The sequence below is a fragment of the Cyanistes caeruleus genome, chromosome 28 (genome assembly GCF_971803275.1).
Source record: "Cyanistes caeruleus chromosome 28, bCyaCae1.hap1.1, whole genome shotgun sequence".
NCBI classification, from domain to species: Eukaryota; Metazoa; Chordata; class Aves; order Passeriformes; family Paridae; genus Cyanistes; species Cyanistes caeruleus.
The window spans coordinates 707,648-724,715 of NC_141728.1; the positions used below are offsets into that span (position 1 = coordinate 707,648).

Here is a 17,068-nt window from a genome sequence, read left to right on the forward strand (position 1 = left end):
TTTTAACCCTTTCTTCCCTGGTTTTTTCCCCATTTTTTCCCCAATTTTTCCCCATTTTTAACCCCTTCCTCCCCATTTTCCCCCCAATTTTCCCCAACTTTTAACCCTTTCTTCCCCATTTTTCCCCCATTTTTTCCCCCATTTTTCCCCAATTTTTAACCTTTTCTTCCCCATTTTTCCCCCATTTTTTCCCCAATTTTCCCCCATTTTTAACCCTTTCCTCCCCGGTTTTTTCCCCAACTGTCCCCAATTTTTTCCCCATTTTTAACCCTTTCTTCCCCATTTTTCCCCAATTTTTTGCCCATTTTTTGCCCATTTTTTCCCCAATTTTTTCCCCATTTTTAACCCTTTCTTTCCCAATTTTGTTCCAATTTTTCGCTGATTTTTTCCCCAATTTTCCCCCATTTTTAACCCTTTCTTCCCCATTTTTCCCCAATTTTTCCCCATTTTTCCCCCAATTTTTCCCCAATTTTTAACCCTTTCTTCCCCATTTTTCCCCCATTTTCCCCCCAATTTTCCCCCATTTTTAACCCTTTCTCCCCCATTTTTTCCCCAATTTTTCCCCATTTTTAACCCTTTCCTCCCCGTTTTTCTCCCCCCAGGCTGGACGGGCGAGCGCGTGTGCCTGGCGGGTGACAGCGCCGGGGGGAACCTGTGTCTGGGGGTGTCGTTGCTGCCCCCAGAGACCCCCAAGGACCCCCCAAGGACCCCCAATTCTCACCATTTCACACCCAAATTTTACACAACTTTTTACCCATTTCCCCCCAATTTTTCCCAATTTTTTCCCAATTTTTTGCCCATTTTTTGCCAATTTTTTCCCCATTTTTTCCCAATTTTTAACGCTTTCGTCCCCATTTGTCCCCATTTTTTCCCCATTTTTTTCCCCACTTTTCCCATTTTTTTCCCCATTTTTCTTCCATTTTTTCCCAATTTTTTGCCCATTTTTCCCCCCATTTTTAACCCTTTCTTCCCCATTTTTCCCCCAATTTTCCCCATTTTTAACCCTTTCTTCCCCGGTTTTTCCCCCATTTTTTCCCCCATTTTCCCCCATTTTTAACCCTTTCTTCCCCATTTTTCCCTAATTTTTTGCCCATTTTTTGCCCATTTTTCCCCAATTTTTTCCCCATTTTTAACCCTTTCTCTCCCAATTTTGTTCCAATTTTTCGCTGATTTTTTCCCCAATTTTCCCCCATTTTTAACCCTTTCTTCTCCATTTTTCCCCAATTTTTTGCCCATTTTTTGCCCATTTTTTCCCCAATTTTTCCCCATTTTTAACCCTTTCCTCGCTGTTTTTTGTGTCCCCCCAGGCTGGACGGGCGAGCGCGTGTGCCTGGCGGGTGACAGCGCCGGGGGGAACCTGTGTCTGGGGGTGTCGTTGCTGCCCCCAGAGACCCCCAAGGACCCCCCAAGGACCCCCAATTCTCACCATTTCCACACCCAAATTTTACACAACTTTTTACCCATTTCCCCCCAATTTTTCCCAATTTTTTCCCAATTTTTTCCCAATTTTTTCCCCATTTTTTGCCAATTTTTTTCCCATTTTTTCCCAATTTTTAACGCTTTTGTCCCCATTTTTCCCCATTTTTTCTCCAATTTTTTGCCCACTTTTCCCATTTTTTTCCCCATTTTTCCCCATTTTTTTTTAATTTTTTGCCCATTTTTCCCCCAATTTTTAACCCTTTCTCTCCCAATTTTTTCCCAATTTTTCCCCAATTTTGTGCCAATTTTGTGCCAATTTTTCCCCATTTTTTCCCCAATTTTTCCCCAATTTTTAACCCTTTCTTCCCTGGTTTTTCCCCCATTTTTTCCCCAATTTTTCCCCAATTTTTAACCCTTTCCTCCCCATTTTCCCCCCAAGTTTCCCCAATTTTTAACCCTTTCTTCCCTGGTTTTTCCCCCATTTTTTCTCCAATTTTTTCCCCATTTTTAACCCTTTCTTCCCCGGTTTTTCCCCCATTTTTTCTCCAATTTTTCCCCAATTTTTAACCCTTTCTTCTCCATTTTCCCCCCATTTTTCCCCCAATTTTTAACCCTTTCTTCCCTGGTTTTTCCCCCATTTTTTCCCCAATTTTTCCCCAATTTTTAACCCTTTCTTCTCCATTTTCCCCCCAATTTTCCCCAATTTTTAACCCTTTCTTCCCTGGTTTTCCACCCATTTTTCCTCCAATTTTTAACCCTTTCCTCCCCGGTTTTCCCCCCAACTTTCCCCAATTTTTTCCCCATTTTTAACCCTTTCCTCGCTGTTTTTTGTGTCCCCCCAGGCTGGACGGGCGAGCGCGTGTGCCTGGCGGGTGACAGCGCCGGGGGGAACCTGTGTCTGGGGGTGTCGTTGCTGCCCCCAGAGACCCCCAAGGACCCCCCAAGGACCCCCAATTCTCACCATTTCACACCCAAATTTTACACAACTTTTTACCCATTTCCCCCCAATTTTTCCCAATTTTTTCCCAATTTTTTGCCCATTTTTTCCAAATTTTTTCCCCATTTTTCCCCAATTTTTAACGCTTTCGTCCCCATTTGTCCCCATTTTTTCCCCAATTTTTTCCCCACTTTTCCCATTTTTTTCCCCATTTTTCTTCCATTTTTTCCCAATTTTTTGCCCATTTTTCCCCCAATTTTTAACCCTTTCTTCCCCATTTTCCCCCCATTTTTCCCCCAATTTTTAACCCTTTCTTCTCCATTTCCCCCCTATTTTTCCCCCATTTTTTAACCCTTTCTTCCCCATTTTTCCCCATTTTTTCCCCACTTTTTCCCCAATTTTCCCCCATTTTTAACCCTTTCTCCCCCATTTTTTTCCCCAATTTTTCCCCATTTTTAACCCTTTCCTCCCCGGTTTTCCCCCCATTTTTTCCCCAATTTTTCCCCATTTTTAACCCTTTCCTCCCCGTTTTTCTCCCCCCAGGCTGGACGGGCGAGCGCGTGTGCCTGGCGGGTGACAGCGCCGGGGGGAACCTGTGTCTGGGGGTGTCGTTGCGGGCGGTGGCGCTGGGCGTGCGCCTGCCCCAGGCGGTGCTGGCGGCGTATCCGGTCACTCTGGTCCGAGCGGCCGCGTCCCCGTCCCGGCTGCTCACCCTGCTCGACCCCCTGCTGCCCCTGGGGGTGCTCTGCCAGTGCCTGGGGGCCTATGCGGGTACAGGGGACATTGGGGTCATTGGGGTCGTTGGGGACATTGGGGACATTAGGGACATTGGGGTCATTGGGGACATTGGGGACATTGGGGTCATTGGGGTCGTTGGGGTCATTGGGGTCATTGGGGACATTGGGGACATTGGGGTCATTTGGGACATTGGGGACATTGGGGTCATTGGGGACACTCAGGGGTTTGGGGGCTTTGGGGACATTGGGGACATTGGGGTCATTGGGGACACTCAGGGGTTTGGGGGCTTTGGGGTCATTGGGGACATTGGGGACATTGGGGTCATTGGGGACATTGGGGTCATTGGGGTCATTGGGGACATTGGGGGCATTGGGGACATTGGGGACATTGGGGACATTGGGGTCATTGGGGTCATTGGGGACATTTGGGACATTGGGGTCATTGGGGACATTGGGGTCATTGGGGACATTGGGGACATTGGGGTCATTGGGGTCATTGGGGACATTGGGGACATTGGGGACATTGGGGACATTGGGGACACTCAGGGCTTTGGGGTCATTGGGGTCATTGGGGACATTGGGGTCATTGGGGTCATTGGGGACATTGGGGACATTGGGGACATTGGGGACATTGGGGACATTGGGGACACTCAGGGGTTTGGGGGCTTTGGGGTCATTGGGGACATTGGGGTCATTGGGGACACCCAGGGCTTTGGGGTCATTGGGGTCATTGGGGACATTGAGGACATTGTGTCCCTGCTGCCCCTGGGGGTGCTCTGCCAGTGCCTGGGGGCCTACGCGGGTACAGGGGACATTGGGGACATTTGGGGACATTGAGGACATTGGGGACATTGGGGTCATTGGGGACATTGGGGACATTGGGGACATTGGGGACATTGGGGTCATTGGGGTCATTGGGGACATTGGGGACATTGGGGGATTTGGGGACATTGGGGTCATTGGGGTCACTCAGGGGTTTGGGGTCATTGGGGACATTGGGGTCATTGGGGACATTGTGTCCCTGCTGCCCCTGGGGGTGCTCTGCCAGTGCCTGGGGGCCTACGCGGGTACAGGGGACATTGGGGACATTTGGGGACATTGAGGACATTGGGGACATTGGGGTCATTGGGGTCATTGGGGTCATTGGGGACATTGGGGTCATTGGGGACATTGGGGTCATTGGGGACATTGGGGACATTTGGGGCCATTTGGGGGCCATTTGGGGACATTTAGTGACATTTGGGGCCATTTTGGGGCCATTTTGGGTCATTTCGAGGTTCTCAGAGCTGATTTTGGGTCGATTTTGGGTCGATTTAGGGCCATTTGGAGCCATTTTGGGGACATTTATTGACATTTGGGGACATTTTGGGGCCATTTGGGGACATTTTGGGGTCATTTTGGGGCCATTTGGGGACATTTTGGGGCCATTTGGGGCCATTGGGGACATTTTGGGGCCATTTGGGGACATTTTTGGGCCATTTTGGGGACATTTAGTGACATTTGGGGATATTTTGGGGCCATTTGGGGCCATTTGGGGTCATTTTGGGGACATTTGGGGCCATTTGAGGACATTTGGGGCCATTTGGAGCCATTTTGGGGCCATTTTTGCTCATTTCGGGGTTCTCAGAGCTGATTTCGGGTGGATTTGGGGTGAATTTTGCTCGATTTGGGTTCCATTTTTTTCTGGTTTTTTCTGGTTTTTTTCCAGGCACGCTGGGGGAGGGGTCTCCCGCCCCTCCCCCCTCCGACCCCCCGGTGGGGGAGGGGCTGATCCTGAGGGGGCTGCGGGGGGGGGCGGCCTGGCTGGGGGGGCTCCTGAGGGGGAGACCCCCCCAAAAAACAGGTGAGGGGGGGGGGAGGGGACCCCAAAATCCGGGGGGAGGGGTCCCAAATTAGGGGGGGGGTCCCAAATTAGGGGGGGACCCAAATTAGGGGGGAGGGGTCCCAAATTAGGGGAGGGGGCCCAAATTAGGGGAGGGGTCCCAAATTAGGGGGGAAGTCCCAATTAGGGGGGGGTCCAAATTAGGGGGGGCCCAAATTAGGGGAGGGGTCCCAAATTAGGGGGGGGTCCCAAATTAGGGGAGGGGTCCCAAATTAGGGAGGGGTCCCAAATTAGGGGAGGGGTCCCAAATTAGGGGGGGATCCCAAATTAGGGGGGGCCCAAATTAGGAGGGTCCCAAATTAGGGGAGGGGTCCCAAATTAGGGGGTCCCAAATTAGGGGGGGGTCCCAAATTAGGGGGTCCCAAATTAGGGGGGCCCAAATTAGGGGAGTCCCAAATTAGGGGAGGGGTCCCAAATTAGGGGGGGGACCCAAATTAGGGGAGGGGTCCCAAATTAGGGGGGGGGACCCAAATTAGGGGAGGCCCGAATTAGGGGAGGGGTCCCAAATTAGGGGGTCCCAAATTAGGGGAGGGGTCCCAAATTAGGGGGGGGTCACAAATTAGGGGAGGGTCACAAATTAGGGGAGGGGTCCCAAATTAGGGGGGTCCCAAATTAGGGGGTCCCAAATTAGGGGGGGTCTCAAATTAGGGGAGGGGTCCCAAATTAGGGGAGGAGTCCCAAATTAGGGGAGAGGTCCCAAATTAGGGGAGGGGTCCCAAATTAGGGGGGAGGGGTCCCAAAATAGGGGGAGGGGTCCCAAATTAGGGGAGGGGTCCCAAATTAGGGGGGGCCCGAATTAGGGGAGGGGTCCCAAATTAGGGGGGGGTCCCAAATTAGGGGGGGCCCAAATTAGGGGAGGGGGCCCAAATTAGGGGAGGGGTCCGAAATTAGGGGAGGGGTCCCAAATTAGGGGGGGACCCAAATTAGGGGGGGTCCCAAATTAGGGGGGGGGCCCAAATTAGGGGAGGGGTCCCAATTAGGGGAGGGGTCCCAAATTAGGGGGGGGGCCCAAATTAGGGGGGGTCCCAAATTAGGGGGGGGTCCCAAATTAGGGGGGGGTCCCAAATTAGGGGAGGGGGCCCAAATTAGGGTGGGGGCCCGAATTAGGGGTGGGGTCCCAATTAGGGGGGCCCAAATTAGGGGAGGGGTCCCAAATTAGGGGGGTCCCAAATTAGGGGGGGGGTCCCAAATTAGGGGAGGGGTCCCAAATTAGGGGAGGGGTCCCAAATTAGGGGAGAGGTCCCAAATTAGGGGGGGGGTCCCAAATTAGGGGGGGGGTCCCAAATTAGGGGGGGGGTCCCAAATTAGGGGGGGACCCAAATTAGGGGGGAGGGGTCCCAAATTAGGGGAGGGGGCCCAAATTAGGGGAGGGGTCCCAAATTAGGGGAGGGGTCCCAAATTAGGGGGGTCCCAAATTAGGGGGTCCCAAATTAGGGGAGGGGTCCCAAATTAGGGGGGGGGTCCCAAATTAGGGGGGAGGGGTCCCAAATTAGGGGAGGGGTCCCAAATTAGGGGGGGCCCAAATTAGGGGGGAGGGGTCCCAAATTAGGGGGGGGCCCAAATTAGGGGGGGGTCCCAATTAGGGGGGGGTCCAAATTAGGGGGGGCCCAAATTAGGGGAGGGGTCCCAAATTAGGGGGGCCCAAATTAGGGGAGGGGTCCCAAATTAGGGGGAGGGGTCCCAAATTAGGGGGGGGTCCCAAATTAGGGGAGGGGTCCCAAATTAGGGGGGAGGTCCCAAATTAGGGGGACCCAAATTAGGGGAGGGGTCCCAAATTAGGGGGGGCGTCCCAAATTAGGGGGGGGCCCAAATTAGGGGGGGCCCGAATTAGGGGAGGGGTCCCAATTAGGGGAGGGGTCCCAAATTAGGGGGGGCGTCCCAAATTAGGGGGGTCCCAAATTAGGGGGGAGGGGTCCCAAATTAGGGGGGTCCCAAATTAGGGGAGGGGGTCCCAAATTAGGGGGGCCCAAATTAGGGGAGGGGTCCCAAATTAGGGAGGGGTCCCAAATTAGGGGAGGGGTCCCAAATTAGGGGAGGGTCCCAAATTAGGGGAGGGGTCCCCAAAATTTGGGTTCTGGGTTTTGGGGGGGGGGAGGGGATTTTGGGGGGGTTTTGGGTCAAATTTTGGAGTTTTTGGGGTCAAATTTTGGGGGCTTTTGGGGTCAAATTTGGGGTTTTTGGGGTCAAATTTTGGGGGTTTTGGGGTCAAATTTGGGGTTTTTGGGGTCAATTTTTGGGATTTTTTGGGTAAAATTTTGGGGTTTTTGGGGTCAAATTTTGGGGGTTTTGGGGTCAAATTTTGGGGGTTTTGGGGTCAATTTTTGGGATTTTTTTGGGTCAAATTTTGGGGTTTTTGGGGTCAAATTTTGGGGTTTTTGGGTTCAATTTTTGGGGTTTTGGGTTCAAATTTTTGGGGTTTTTGGGTTCAATTTTTGGGGGTTTTGGGGTCAATTTTTGGGATTTTTTTGGGTAAAATTTTGGGGTTTTTGGGGTCAAATTTTGGGGGTTTTGGGGTCAATTTTTGGGTTTTTTTTTGTGGGAAAATTTTGGGATTTTTGGGGGATTTTTTGGGGGGAAATTTTGGGTTTTTTGTGGGTTTTTTGTGTCAATTTTTGGGGTTTTTGGGGGGATTTTTTGGGGTTTTTTTAGTGTCAATTTTTGGGGATTTTTGGGATTTTTTTGGGATTTTTTGGGATTTTTTGGGATTTTTTGGGGTTTTTTAGTGTCAATTTTTGGGGATTTTTTGGGGATTTTTTTGGGGTTTTTTTGGGACTTTTTGGGATTTTTTTGGCTTTTTTTAGTGTCAATTTTTGGGGATTTTTCGTGGGGTTTTTTGGGGTTTTTTTTGGGATTTTTTGGGATTTTTTGGGGGTTTTTTTAGTGTCAATTTTTGGGGATTTTTTTGGGATTTTTTGGGATTTTTTGGGGGTTTTTTAGTGTCAATTTTTGGGGATTTTTCGGGGATTTTTTTGGGGTTTTTTGGGATTTTTTTGGGTTTTTTAAAGTCAATTTTTGGGGATTTTTTGGGGATTTTTTTGGGTTTTTTTGGGATTTTTTGGGATTTTTTTGGGTTTTTTTAGTGTCAATTTTTGGGGATTTTTTGAAGATTTTTTTGGGGTTTTTTGGGATTTTTTGGGGATTTTTTTTAGTGTCAATTTTTGGGTATTTTTTGGGGATTTTTTTGGGGTTTCTGGGGATTTTTTGGGATTTTTTGGGGTTTTTTTGGTGTCAATTTTTGGGGATTTTTCGAGGATTTTTTGGGGTTTTTTTGGGATTTTTTGGGATTTTTTTTGAATTTTTGGTGTCAATTTTTGGGGATTTTTTGGGGATTTTTTTGGGATTTTTGGGGATTTTTTGGGATTTCTTGGGGTTTTTTTAGTGTCAATTTTTGGGGATTTTTCGGGGTTTTTTTTGGGTTTTTTTGTGATTTTTTTGGGTTTTTTTGGTGTCAATTTTTATTGGTTTTTTGGGGGTTTTTTTGTGGTTTTTTATGTTTTTTATGTTTTTTTTTTCCCCTCCCCCCTCACTCCCCTCCCCCTTTCCAGAACCCCCTCCCCCCTCCAATGGGGGAGGGGCCCAAAACCCCCCCGAGGACCCCCCCGAGGAGCCCCTGGACGATCCCCTCGAGGACCCCCCCAAATTTTTGGGGTACCCCGAAGGATTCCGACCCCTCCGGACCGAGGGACCCCCCGCAATTTTCGGGGAGATCCCCCCAAAACCCCCCCGGGACCCCTTCATGTCCCCCCTGCTGGCCCCGGATTCCATGCTGGGGGGGCTGCCCCCCATCCACCTGGTGGTGAGTCACCCCAAAATTCCCAAAATTCCCCGAAATTCCCAAAATTTCCCGAAATTTCCCGAAATTTCCCGAAATTTCCAACCCAAATTCACCCAAAATCACCCCAAAAACCCCCTAAAATCACCCAAAATCACCCCAAAATCACTCAAAATCAGCCAAATTCACCCAAAATCCACCTAAAATCACCTCAAAATCACCAAAATCACCCAAAATCACCCAAAAACCCCCCTAAAATCACCCAAAATAACCCAAAATGCCCCAAAATCACCCAAAATCACCCAAAATCACCCCAAAATCATCCCAAAATCACCCCAAATCACCCCAAATTCACCCAAAATCACCCAAAATAACCCCAAAATCACCCAAAATCAGCCAAAATCACCTAAAATCAGCCAAAATCACCCCAAAATCCCCCCAAATCACCCCAAATTCACCCAAAATCCACCCAAAATCACCCAAAATCCCAGGAATTTACCCAAAATTCCAGGATTTTACCCCAAAATCGCAGGAATTGACCCAAAATCCTGGGATTTCACCCCAAATCCCCCTGAAACAACCCCAAAATCACCCAAAAATGACCCAAAATGACCCAAAATCCCAGGAATTGACCCAAAATCCCAGGAATTTTCCCCAAATCCCGGGATTTCACCCCAAAACCCCCCCGGGACCCCTTCATGTCCCCCCTGCTGGCCCCGGATTCCATGCTGGGGGGGCTGCCCCCCATCCACCTGGTGGTGAGTCACCCCAAAATTCCCCAAATTCCCCAAATTCCCCAAATTCCCCAAATTCCCCAAAATTCCCCAAATTCCCCGAAATTTCCAACCCAAATTCACCCAAAATCACCCCAAAAACCCCCTAAAATCACCCAAAATCACCCCAAAATCACCCAAAATCAGCCAAAATCACCCCAAAATGACCCCAAAATCCCAGGAAATGACCCCAAAATTCCAGAAATTTTCCCAAAATTCCAGGATTGTACCCCAAAATCGCAGGAATTGACCCAAAATCCTGGGATTTCACCCCAAATCCCCCTGAAACAACCCCAAAATCACCCAAAAATGACCCAAAATGACCCAAAATCCCAGGAATTTTCCCAAAATCCTAGGAATTGACCCCAAAATCCCAGGAATTTTCCCAAAATTCCAGGAATTGACCCCAAAATTCCAGGAATTTTCCCAAAATCCCGGGATTTCACCCCAAAACCCCCCCGGGACCCCTTCATGTCCCCCCTGCTGGCCCCGGATTCCATGCTGGGGGGGCTGCCCCCCATCCACCTGGTGGTGAGTCACCCCAAAATTCCCAAAATTCCCCAAATTCCCCAAATTCCCCAAATTCCCCAAAATTCCCCAAATTCCCCGAAATTTCCAACCCAAATTCACCCAAAATCACCCCAAAAACCCCCTAAAATCACCCAAAATCACCCCAAAATCACCCAAAATCAGCCAAAATCACCCCAAAATGACCCCAAAATCCCAGGAAATGACCCCAAAATTCCAGAAATTTTCCCAAAATTCCAGGATTGTACCCCAAAATCGCAGGAATTGACCCAAAATCCTGGGATTTCACCCGAAATCCCCCTGAAACAACCCCAAAATCACCCAAAAATGACCCAAAATGACCCAAAATCCCAGGAATTTTCCCAAAATCCCAGGAATTCACCCCAAAATCCCAGGAATTGACCCCAAAATCCCAGGAATTTTCCCAAAATCCTGGGATTTCACCCCAAAACCCCCCCGGGACCCCTTCATGTCCCCCCTGCTGGCCCCGGATTCCATGCTGGGGGGGCTCCCCCCCATCCACCTGGTGGTGAGTCACCCCAAAATTCCCGAAATTCCCCAAATTCCCAAAATTTCCCAAAATTTCCCGAAATTTCCCGAAATTTCCAACCCCAAAAATCCCAAAAATTTTAAAAAAAAGGACCATAATGGCCCCAAATTCACACAAAAGCACCCCAAAATCATCCCAAAATCAGCCAAAATCAGCGAAGATCACCCCAAATCACCCAAAATCAGCCAAAATCATCCAAAATAACCCAAATCACCCCAAAATCACCCCAAAATCACCCCAAAATCAGCCAAAATCAGCCAAAATCACCCCAAATTCGCCCAAAATCATCCCAAAATAGCCAAAATCAGCCAAAATCAGCCAAAATCACCCCCAAATCAGCCAAAATCAGCCAAATAACCCCGAAATCATCCAAAATCACCCAAAATCACCCCAAAATCACCCAAAATCCCAGGATTTTACCCCAAAATCGCAGGAATTGACCCAAAATCCTGGGATTTCACCCCAAATCCCCCTGAAACAACCCCGAAATCACCCAAAAATGACCCCAAATGACCCAAAATCCCAGGAATTGACCCCAAAATCCCATGAATTTTCCCAAAATCCCAGGAATTCACCCCAAAATTTCAGAAATTTTCCCAAAATCCCGGGATTTCACCCCAAAACCCCCCCGGGACCCCTTCATGTCCCCCCTGCTGGCCCCGGATTCCATGCTGGGGGGGCTCCCCCCCATCCACCTGGTGGTGAGTCACCCCAAAATTCCCGAAATTCCCCGAAATTCCCAAAATTTCCCGAAATTTCCCGAAATTTCCAACCCAAATTCACCCAAAATCACCCCAAAAACCCCCTAAAATCACCCAAAATCACCCCAAAATCACCCAAATCACCTCAAAATCACCCCAAAATCATCCCAAAATCCACCCAAATCACCCCAAATTCACCCAAAATCACCCAAAATAACCCCAAAATCACCCAAAATCACCCCAAATCACCCAAAATCATCCCAAAATCACCCCAAAATCACCCCATAATCATCCCAAAATCACCCAAAATAACCCCAAAATCAGCCAAAATCACCCCCAAATCACCCAAAATCACCCAAATAACCCCAAAATCATCCCAAAATCACCCAAAATCCACCCAAAATCACCCCAAAATCACTGCAAATCACCCCAAATTCACCCAAAATCCACCCAAAATCACCCAAAATCCCAGGAACTTTCCCAAAATTCCAGGATTTTACCCCAAAATCGCAGGAATTGACCCAAAATCCTGGGATTTCACCCCAAATCCCCCTGAAACAACCCCAAAATCACCCAAAAATGACCCAAAATGACCCAAAATCCCAGGAATTGACCCAAAATCCCAGGAATTGACCCCAAAATCCCAGGAATTTTCCCAAAATCCCGGGATTTCACCCCAAAACCCCCCCGGGACCCCTTCATGTCCCCCCTGCTGGCCCCGGATTCCATGCTGGGGGGGCTGCCCCCCATCCACCTGGTGGTGAGTCACCCCAAAATTCCCAAAATTCCCTGAAATTCCCAAAATTCCCAAAATTCCCCGAAATTTCCCGAAATTTCCAACCCAAATTCACCCAAAATCACCCCAAAATCAACCCAAAATCACCCCAAAAAACCCCTAAAATCACCCCAAAATCACCCAAAATCACCCCAAAATCACCCAAAATCACCCCAAAATCACCCAAATCACCCCAAAATCACCTCAAAATCACCCCAAAATCACCCAAAATCACCCAAAATCACCCCCAAATGACCCCAAAATCCCAGGAAATGACCCCAAAATCCCAGGAATTTTCCCAAAATTCCAGGATTTTACCCCAAAATCGCAGGAATTGACCCAAAATCCTGGGATTTCACCCGAAATCCCCCTGAAACAACCCCAAAATCACCCAAAAATGACCCAAAATGACCCAAAATCCCAGGAATTGACCCCAAAATCCCTGGAATTGACCCCAAAATCCCAGGAATTTTCCCAAAATCCCAGGATTTTACCCCAAAACCCCCCCGGGACCCCTTCATGTCCCCCCTGCTGGCCCCGGATTCCATGCTGGGGGGGCTGCCCCCCATCCACCTGGTGGTGAGTCACCCCAAAATTCCCAAAATTTCCCGAAATTCCCAAAATTTCCCGAAATTTCCCGAAATTTCCCGAAATTTCCAACCCCAAAAAACCCGAAAATTTAAAAAAAAAGGACCATAATGGCCCCAAATTCACACAAAATCACCCCAAATCATCCAAAATCAGCCAAAATAACCCCAAAATCACCCTAAATTCACCCCCAAATCACCCAAAATCAGCCAAAATAATCCAAAATCCCCCAAAATCATCCCCAAATCATCCCAAAATCACCCAAAATCATCCCAAAATCAGCCAAAATCATCCCAAAATCACCCAAAATCACCCCATAATCATCCCAAAATCACCCAAAATAACCCCAAAATCACCCAAAATCACCCAAAATCACCCAAAATCACCCCATAATCATCCCAAAATCACCCAAAATCACCCCAAAATCACCCCAAAATCACCCAAAATCACCCCAAAATCCACCCAAAATCACCCCAAAATCACCCCAAATCACCCAAATCACCCAAAATCACCCAAAATAACCCCAAAATCACCCAAAATCACCCCAAAATCATCCCAAAATCATCCCAAAATCAGCCAAAATCACCCAAAATCATCCCAAAATCAACCCAAATCATCCCAAAATAACCCAAAATTCCGGGAATTTTCCCAAAATCCCAGGATTTCACCCCAAATCCCCCCTTTTCCCCCCCAGGCCTGCGCCCTGGACCCGATGCTGGACGATTCGGTGACCCCAAATCCCCCTAAAATCCCCCCTAAAATCACCCAAAAATCACCCAAAATCACCCAAAAATCACCCAAAATCACCCAAAATTTTGGGAATTTCCCAAAATCTCAGGATTTCACCCCAAAATCTTGGGAATTTTCCCAAAATCCTGGGATTTTACTCCAAATCCTCCCCAAATCCCCCTAAAATCACCCTAAAACCCCCTAAAATCCCCCCAAAATCACCCAAAATCCCCCAAAAATCACCCAAAATCCCCCAAAATTCCGGGAATTTTCCCAAAATCCCGGGATTTCACCCCAAATCCCCCCTTTTCCCCCCCAGGCCTGCGCCCTGGACCCGATGCTGGACGATTCGGTGACCCCAAATCCCCCCTGAAATCCCCCCTAAAATCCCCCCTAAAATCCCCCTAAAATCCTCCTAAAATCACCCAAAATCACCCAAAATCCCCCAAAATCCCCCAAAATTCCGGGAATTTTCCCAAAATCCCGGGATTTCACCCCAAATCCCCCCTTTTCCCCCCCAGGCCTGCGCCCTGGACCCGATGCTGGACGATTCGGTGGCCCCAAATCCCCCCTGAAATCCCCCCTAAAATCCCCCCAAACCACCCAAAATCCCAGGAATTTTCCCCAAAATCCCAGGATTTCACCCCAAAATCTTGGGAATTTTCCCAAAATCCCAGGATTTCACCCCAAATCCCCCCTTTTCCCCCCAGGCCAGACCTGAAATCCCCCCAAACCCCCCAAATGCCCCCCAAATCCCCCCAAATCCCCCTTGTAACCACCCAAAATCCCCCCTAAAATCACCCAAAAATCACCCAAAATTCTGGGAATTTTCCCAAAATCCCGGGATTTCACCCCAAATCCCCCCAAATCCCCCCAGGCCAGACCTGAAATTCCCCCAAACCCCCCTAAAATCACCCAAAATCCCCCCTAAAATCCCCCCTAAAATCACCTAAAATCCCCCAAAATCTTGGGAATTTTCCCAAAATTCTGGGAATTTTCCCAAAATCCCGGGATTTCACCCCAAATCCCCCCAAATCCCCCCAGGCCAGACCTGAAATCCCCCCAAATCCCCCCCAAATCCCCCCCAAATCCCCCCTAAAATCCCCCCTAAAATCCCCCAAAAATCACCCAAAATCCCAGGATTTCACCCCAAAATTCCGGGAATTTTCCCAAAATCCCGGGATTTCACCCCAAATCCCCCCTTTTCCCCCCCAGGCCTGCGCCCTGGACCCGATGCTGGACGATTCGGTGACCCCAAATCCCCCCTAAAATCCCCCCTAAAATCCCCCCTAAAATCCCCCCTAAAATCAACCAAAAATCCCCCAAAATCACCCAAAAATCACCTAAAATGACCCAAAATTCTGGGAATTTTCCCAAAATCCCGGGATTTCACCCCAAATCCCCCCAAATCCCCCCAGGCCAGACCTGAAATTCCCCCAAACCCCCCTAAAATCACCCAAAATCCCCCCTAAAATCCCCCCTAAAATCACCTAAAATCCCCCAAAATCTTGGGAATTTTTCCCAAAATTCTGGGAATTTTCCCAAAATCCCGGGATTTCACCCCAAATCCCCCCTTTTCCCCCCCAGGCCAGACCTGAAATCCCCCCAAAGCCCCAAATCCCCCCCAAATCCCCCCTAAAATCCCCCTAAAATCCCCCAAAAATCACCCAAAAATCACCTAAAATCACCCAAAATCTTGGGAATTTTCCCAAAATTCCGGGAATTTTCCCAAAATCCCGGGATTTCACCCCAAATCCCCCCTTTTTCCCCCCCAGGCCTGCGCCCTGGACCCGATGCTGGACGATTCGGTGACCCCAAATCCCCCTAAAATCCCCCCTAAAATCCCCCCTAAAATCCCCCAAAAATCACCCTAAAATCACCGAAAATCACCCAAAATCTTGGGAATTTTCCCAAAATCCCGGGATTTTACCCCAAAATCTTGGGAATTTTCCCAAAATCCTGGGATTTTACTCCAAATCCTCCCCAAATCCCCCTAAAATCCCCCCTAAAATCCCCCTAAAATCCCCCCAAACCACCCAAAATCCCAGGAATTTTCCCCAAAATCCCAGGATTTCACCCCAAAATCTTGGGAATTTTCCCAAAATCCTGGGATTTCACCCCAAATCTTCCCTTTTCCCCCCAGGCCAGGCCCCAAATGCCCCCCAAATCCCCACCAAATCCCCACAAACCCCCCCTAAAATCCCCCAAAATTACCCCTAAAATCACCCAAAATCCCCCAAAATCTTGGGAATTTTCCCAAAATTCCGGGAATTTTCCCAAAATCCCGGGATTTCACCCCAAATCCCCCCTTTTCCCCCCCAGGCCTGCGCCCTGGACCCGATGCTGGACGATTCGGTGACCCCAAATCCCCCTAAAATCCCCCATAAAATCCCCCAAAAATCACCCAAAAATCCTCAAAAATCACCCAAAATCCCCCCAAAATCACCCAAAATTCCGGGAATTTTCCCAAAATCCCGGGATTTCACCCCAAATCCCCCCAAATCCCCCCCAGGCCAGACCTGAAATCCCCCCAAAGCCCCAAATGCCCCCCAAATCCCCCCAAATCCCCCTTGTAACCACCCAAAACCCCCCCTAAAATCACCTAAAATCCCCCAAAATCTTGGGAATTTTCCCAAAATCTTGGGAATTTTCCCAAAATCCCGGGATTTCACCCCAAATCCCCCCTTTTCCCCCCCAGGCCTGCGCCCTGGACCCGATGCTGGACGATTCGGTGGCCCCAAATCCCCCCTGAAATCCCCCCTAAAATCCCCCCTAAAATCCCCCAAAATCACCCAAAATTCCCCTAAAATCCCCCAAAAATCACCTAAAATCACCCAAAATCTTGGGAATTTTCCCAAAATCCTGGGATTTTACTCCAAATCCTCCCCAAATCCCCCACAAACCCCCCCTAAAATCCCCTAAAATCCCCCCAAAATCACCCAAAATCACCCAAAATCTTGGGAATTTTCCCAAAATCCCGGGATTTCACCCCAAATCTTCCCTTTTCCCCCCAGGCCAGGCCCCAAATCCCCCCCAAATCCCCCCCAAATCCCCACAAACCCCCCCCAAAATCCCCTAAAAATCACCCAAAAATCAACCAAAAATCACCGAAAATCACCCAAAATTTTGGGAATTTTCCCAAAATCTCAGGATTTCACCCCAAAATCTTGGGAATTTTCCCAAAATCCTGGGATTTTACTCCAAATCCTCCCCAAATCCCCCCTAAAATCCCTCCAAACCCCCCTAAAATCCCCCTAAAATCACCGAAAATCACCCTAAAATCACCCAAAATCCCCCAAAATCCCCCAAAATCTTGGGAATTTTCCCAAAATCCCGGGATTTCACCCCAAATCCCCCCTTTTCCCCCCCAGGCCTGCGCCCTGGACCCGATGCTGGACGATTCGGTGACCCCAAATCCCCCCTAAAATCACCCCTAAAATCCCCCCTAAAATCCCCCAAAAATCACCCTAAAATCACCCAAAATCACCCAAAATCACCCAAAATCTTGGGAATTTTCCCAAAATCCTGGGATTTTACTCCAAATCCTCCCCAAATCCCCCCTAAAATCTCCCCAAACCCCCCTAAAATCCCCCAAAAATCACCCAAAAATCACCCAAAATCCCCCAAAATTCCGGGAATTTTCCCAAAATCCCAGGATTTCACCCCAAAATTCTGGG

The 17,068-nt window shown here is 48.8% G+C and overlaps 2 protein-coding genes across 2 annotated transcripts in view; one reads left to right on the top strand and one right to left on the bottom strand.

The window, feature by feature from the left end:
- PSMC4 (proteasome 26S subunit, ATPase 4) overlaps positions 1–17,068 on the bottom strand; it is a 277,421-nt gene that overhangs the window by 70,003 nt on the left and 190,350 nt on the right. The gene's annotated exons all lie outside the window — the stretch shown is intronic.
- LIPE (lipase E, hormone sensitive type) overlaps positions 1–17,068 on the top strand; it is a 38,029-nt gene that overhangs the window by 18,997 nt on the left and 1,964 nt on the right. Inside the window, exons 6-8 of the mRNA XM_086864862.1 lie at positions 2,900–3,127; positions 4,802–4,936; positions 8,521–8,771. Coding sequence (XP_086720988.1) covers positions 2,900–3,127; positions 4,802–4,936; positions 8,521–8,771 — 614 coding nt within the window. The remainder of the gene's footprint in view (positions 1–2,899; positions 3,128–4,801; positions 4,937–8,520; positions 8,772–17,068) is intronic.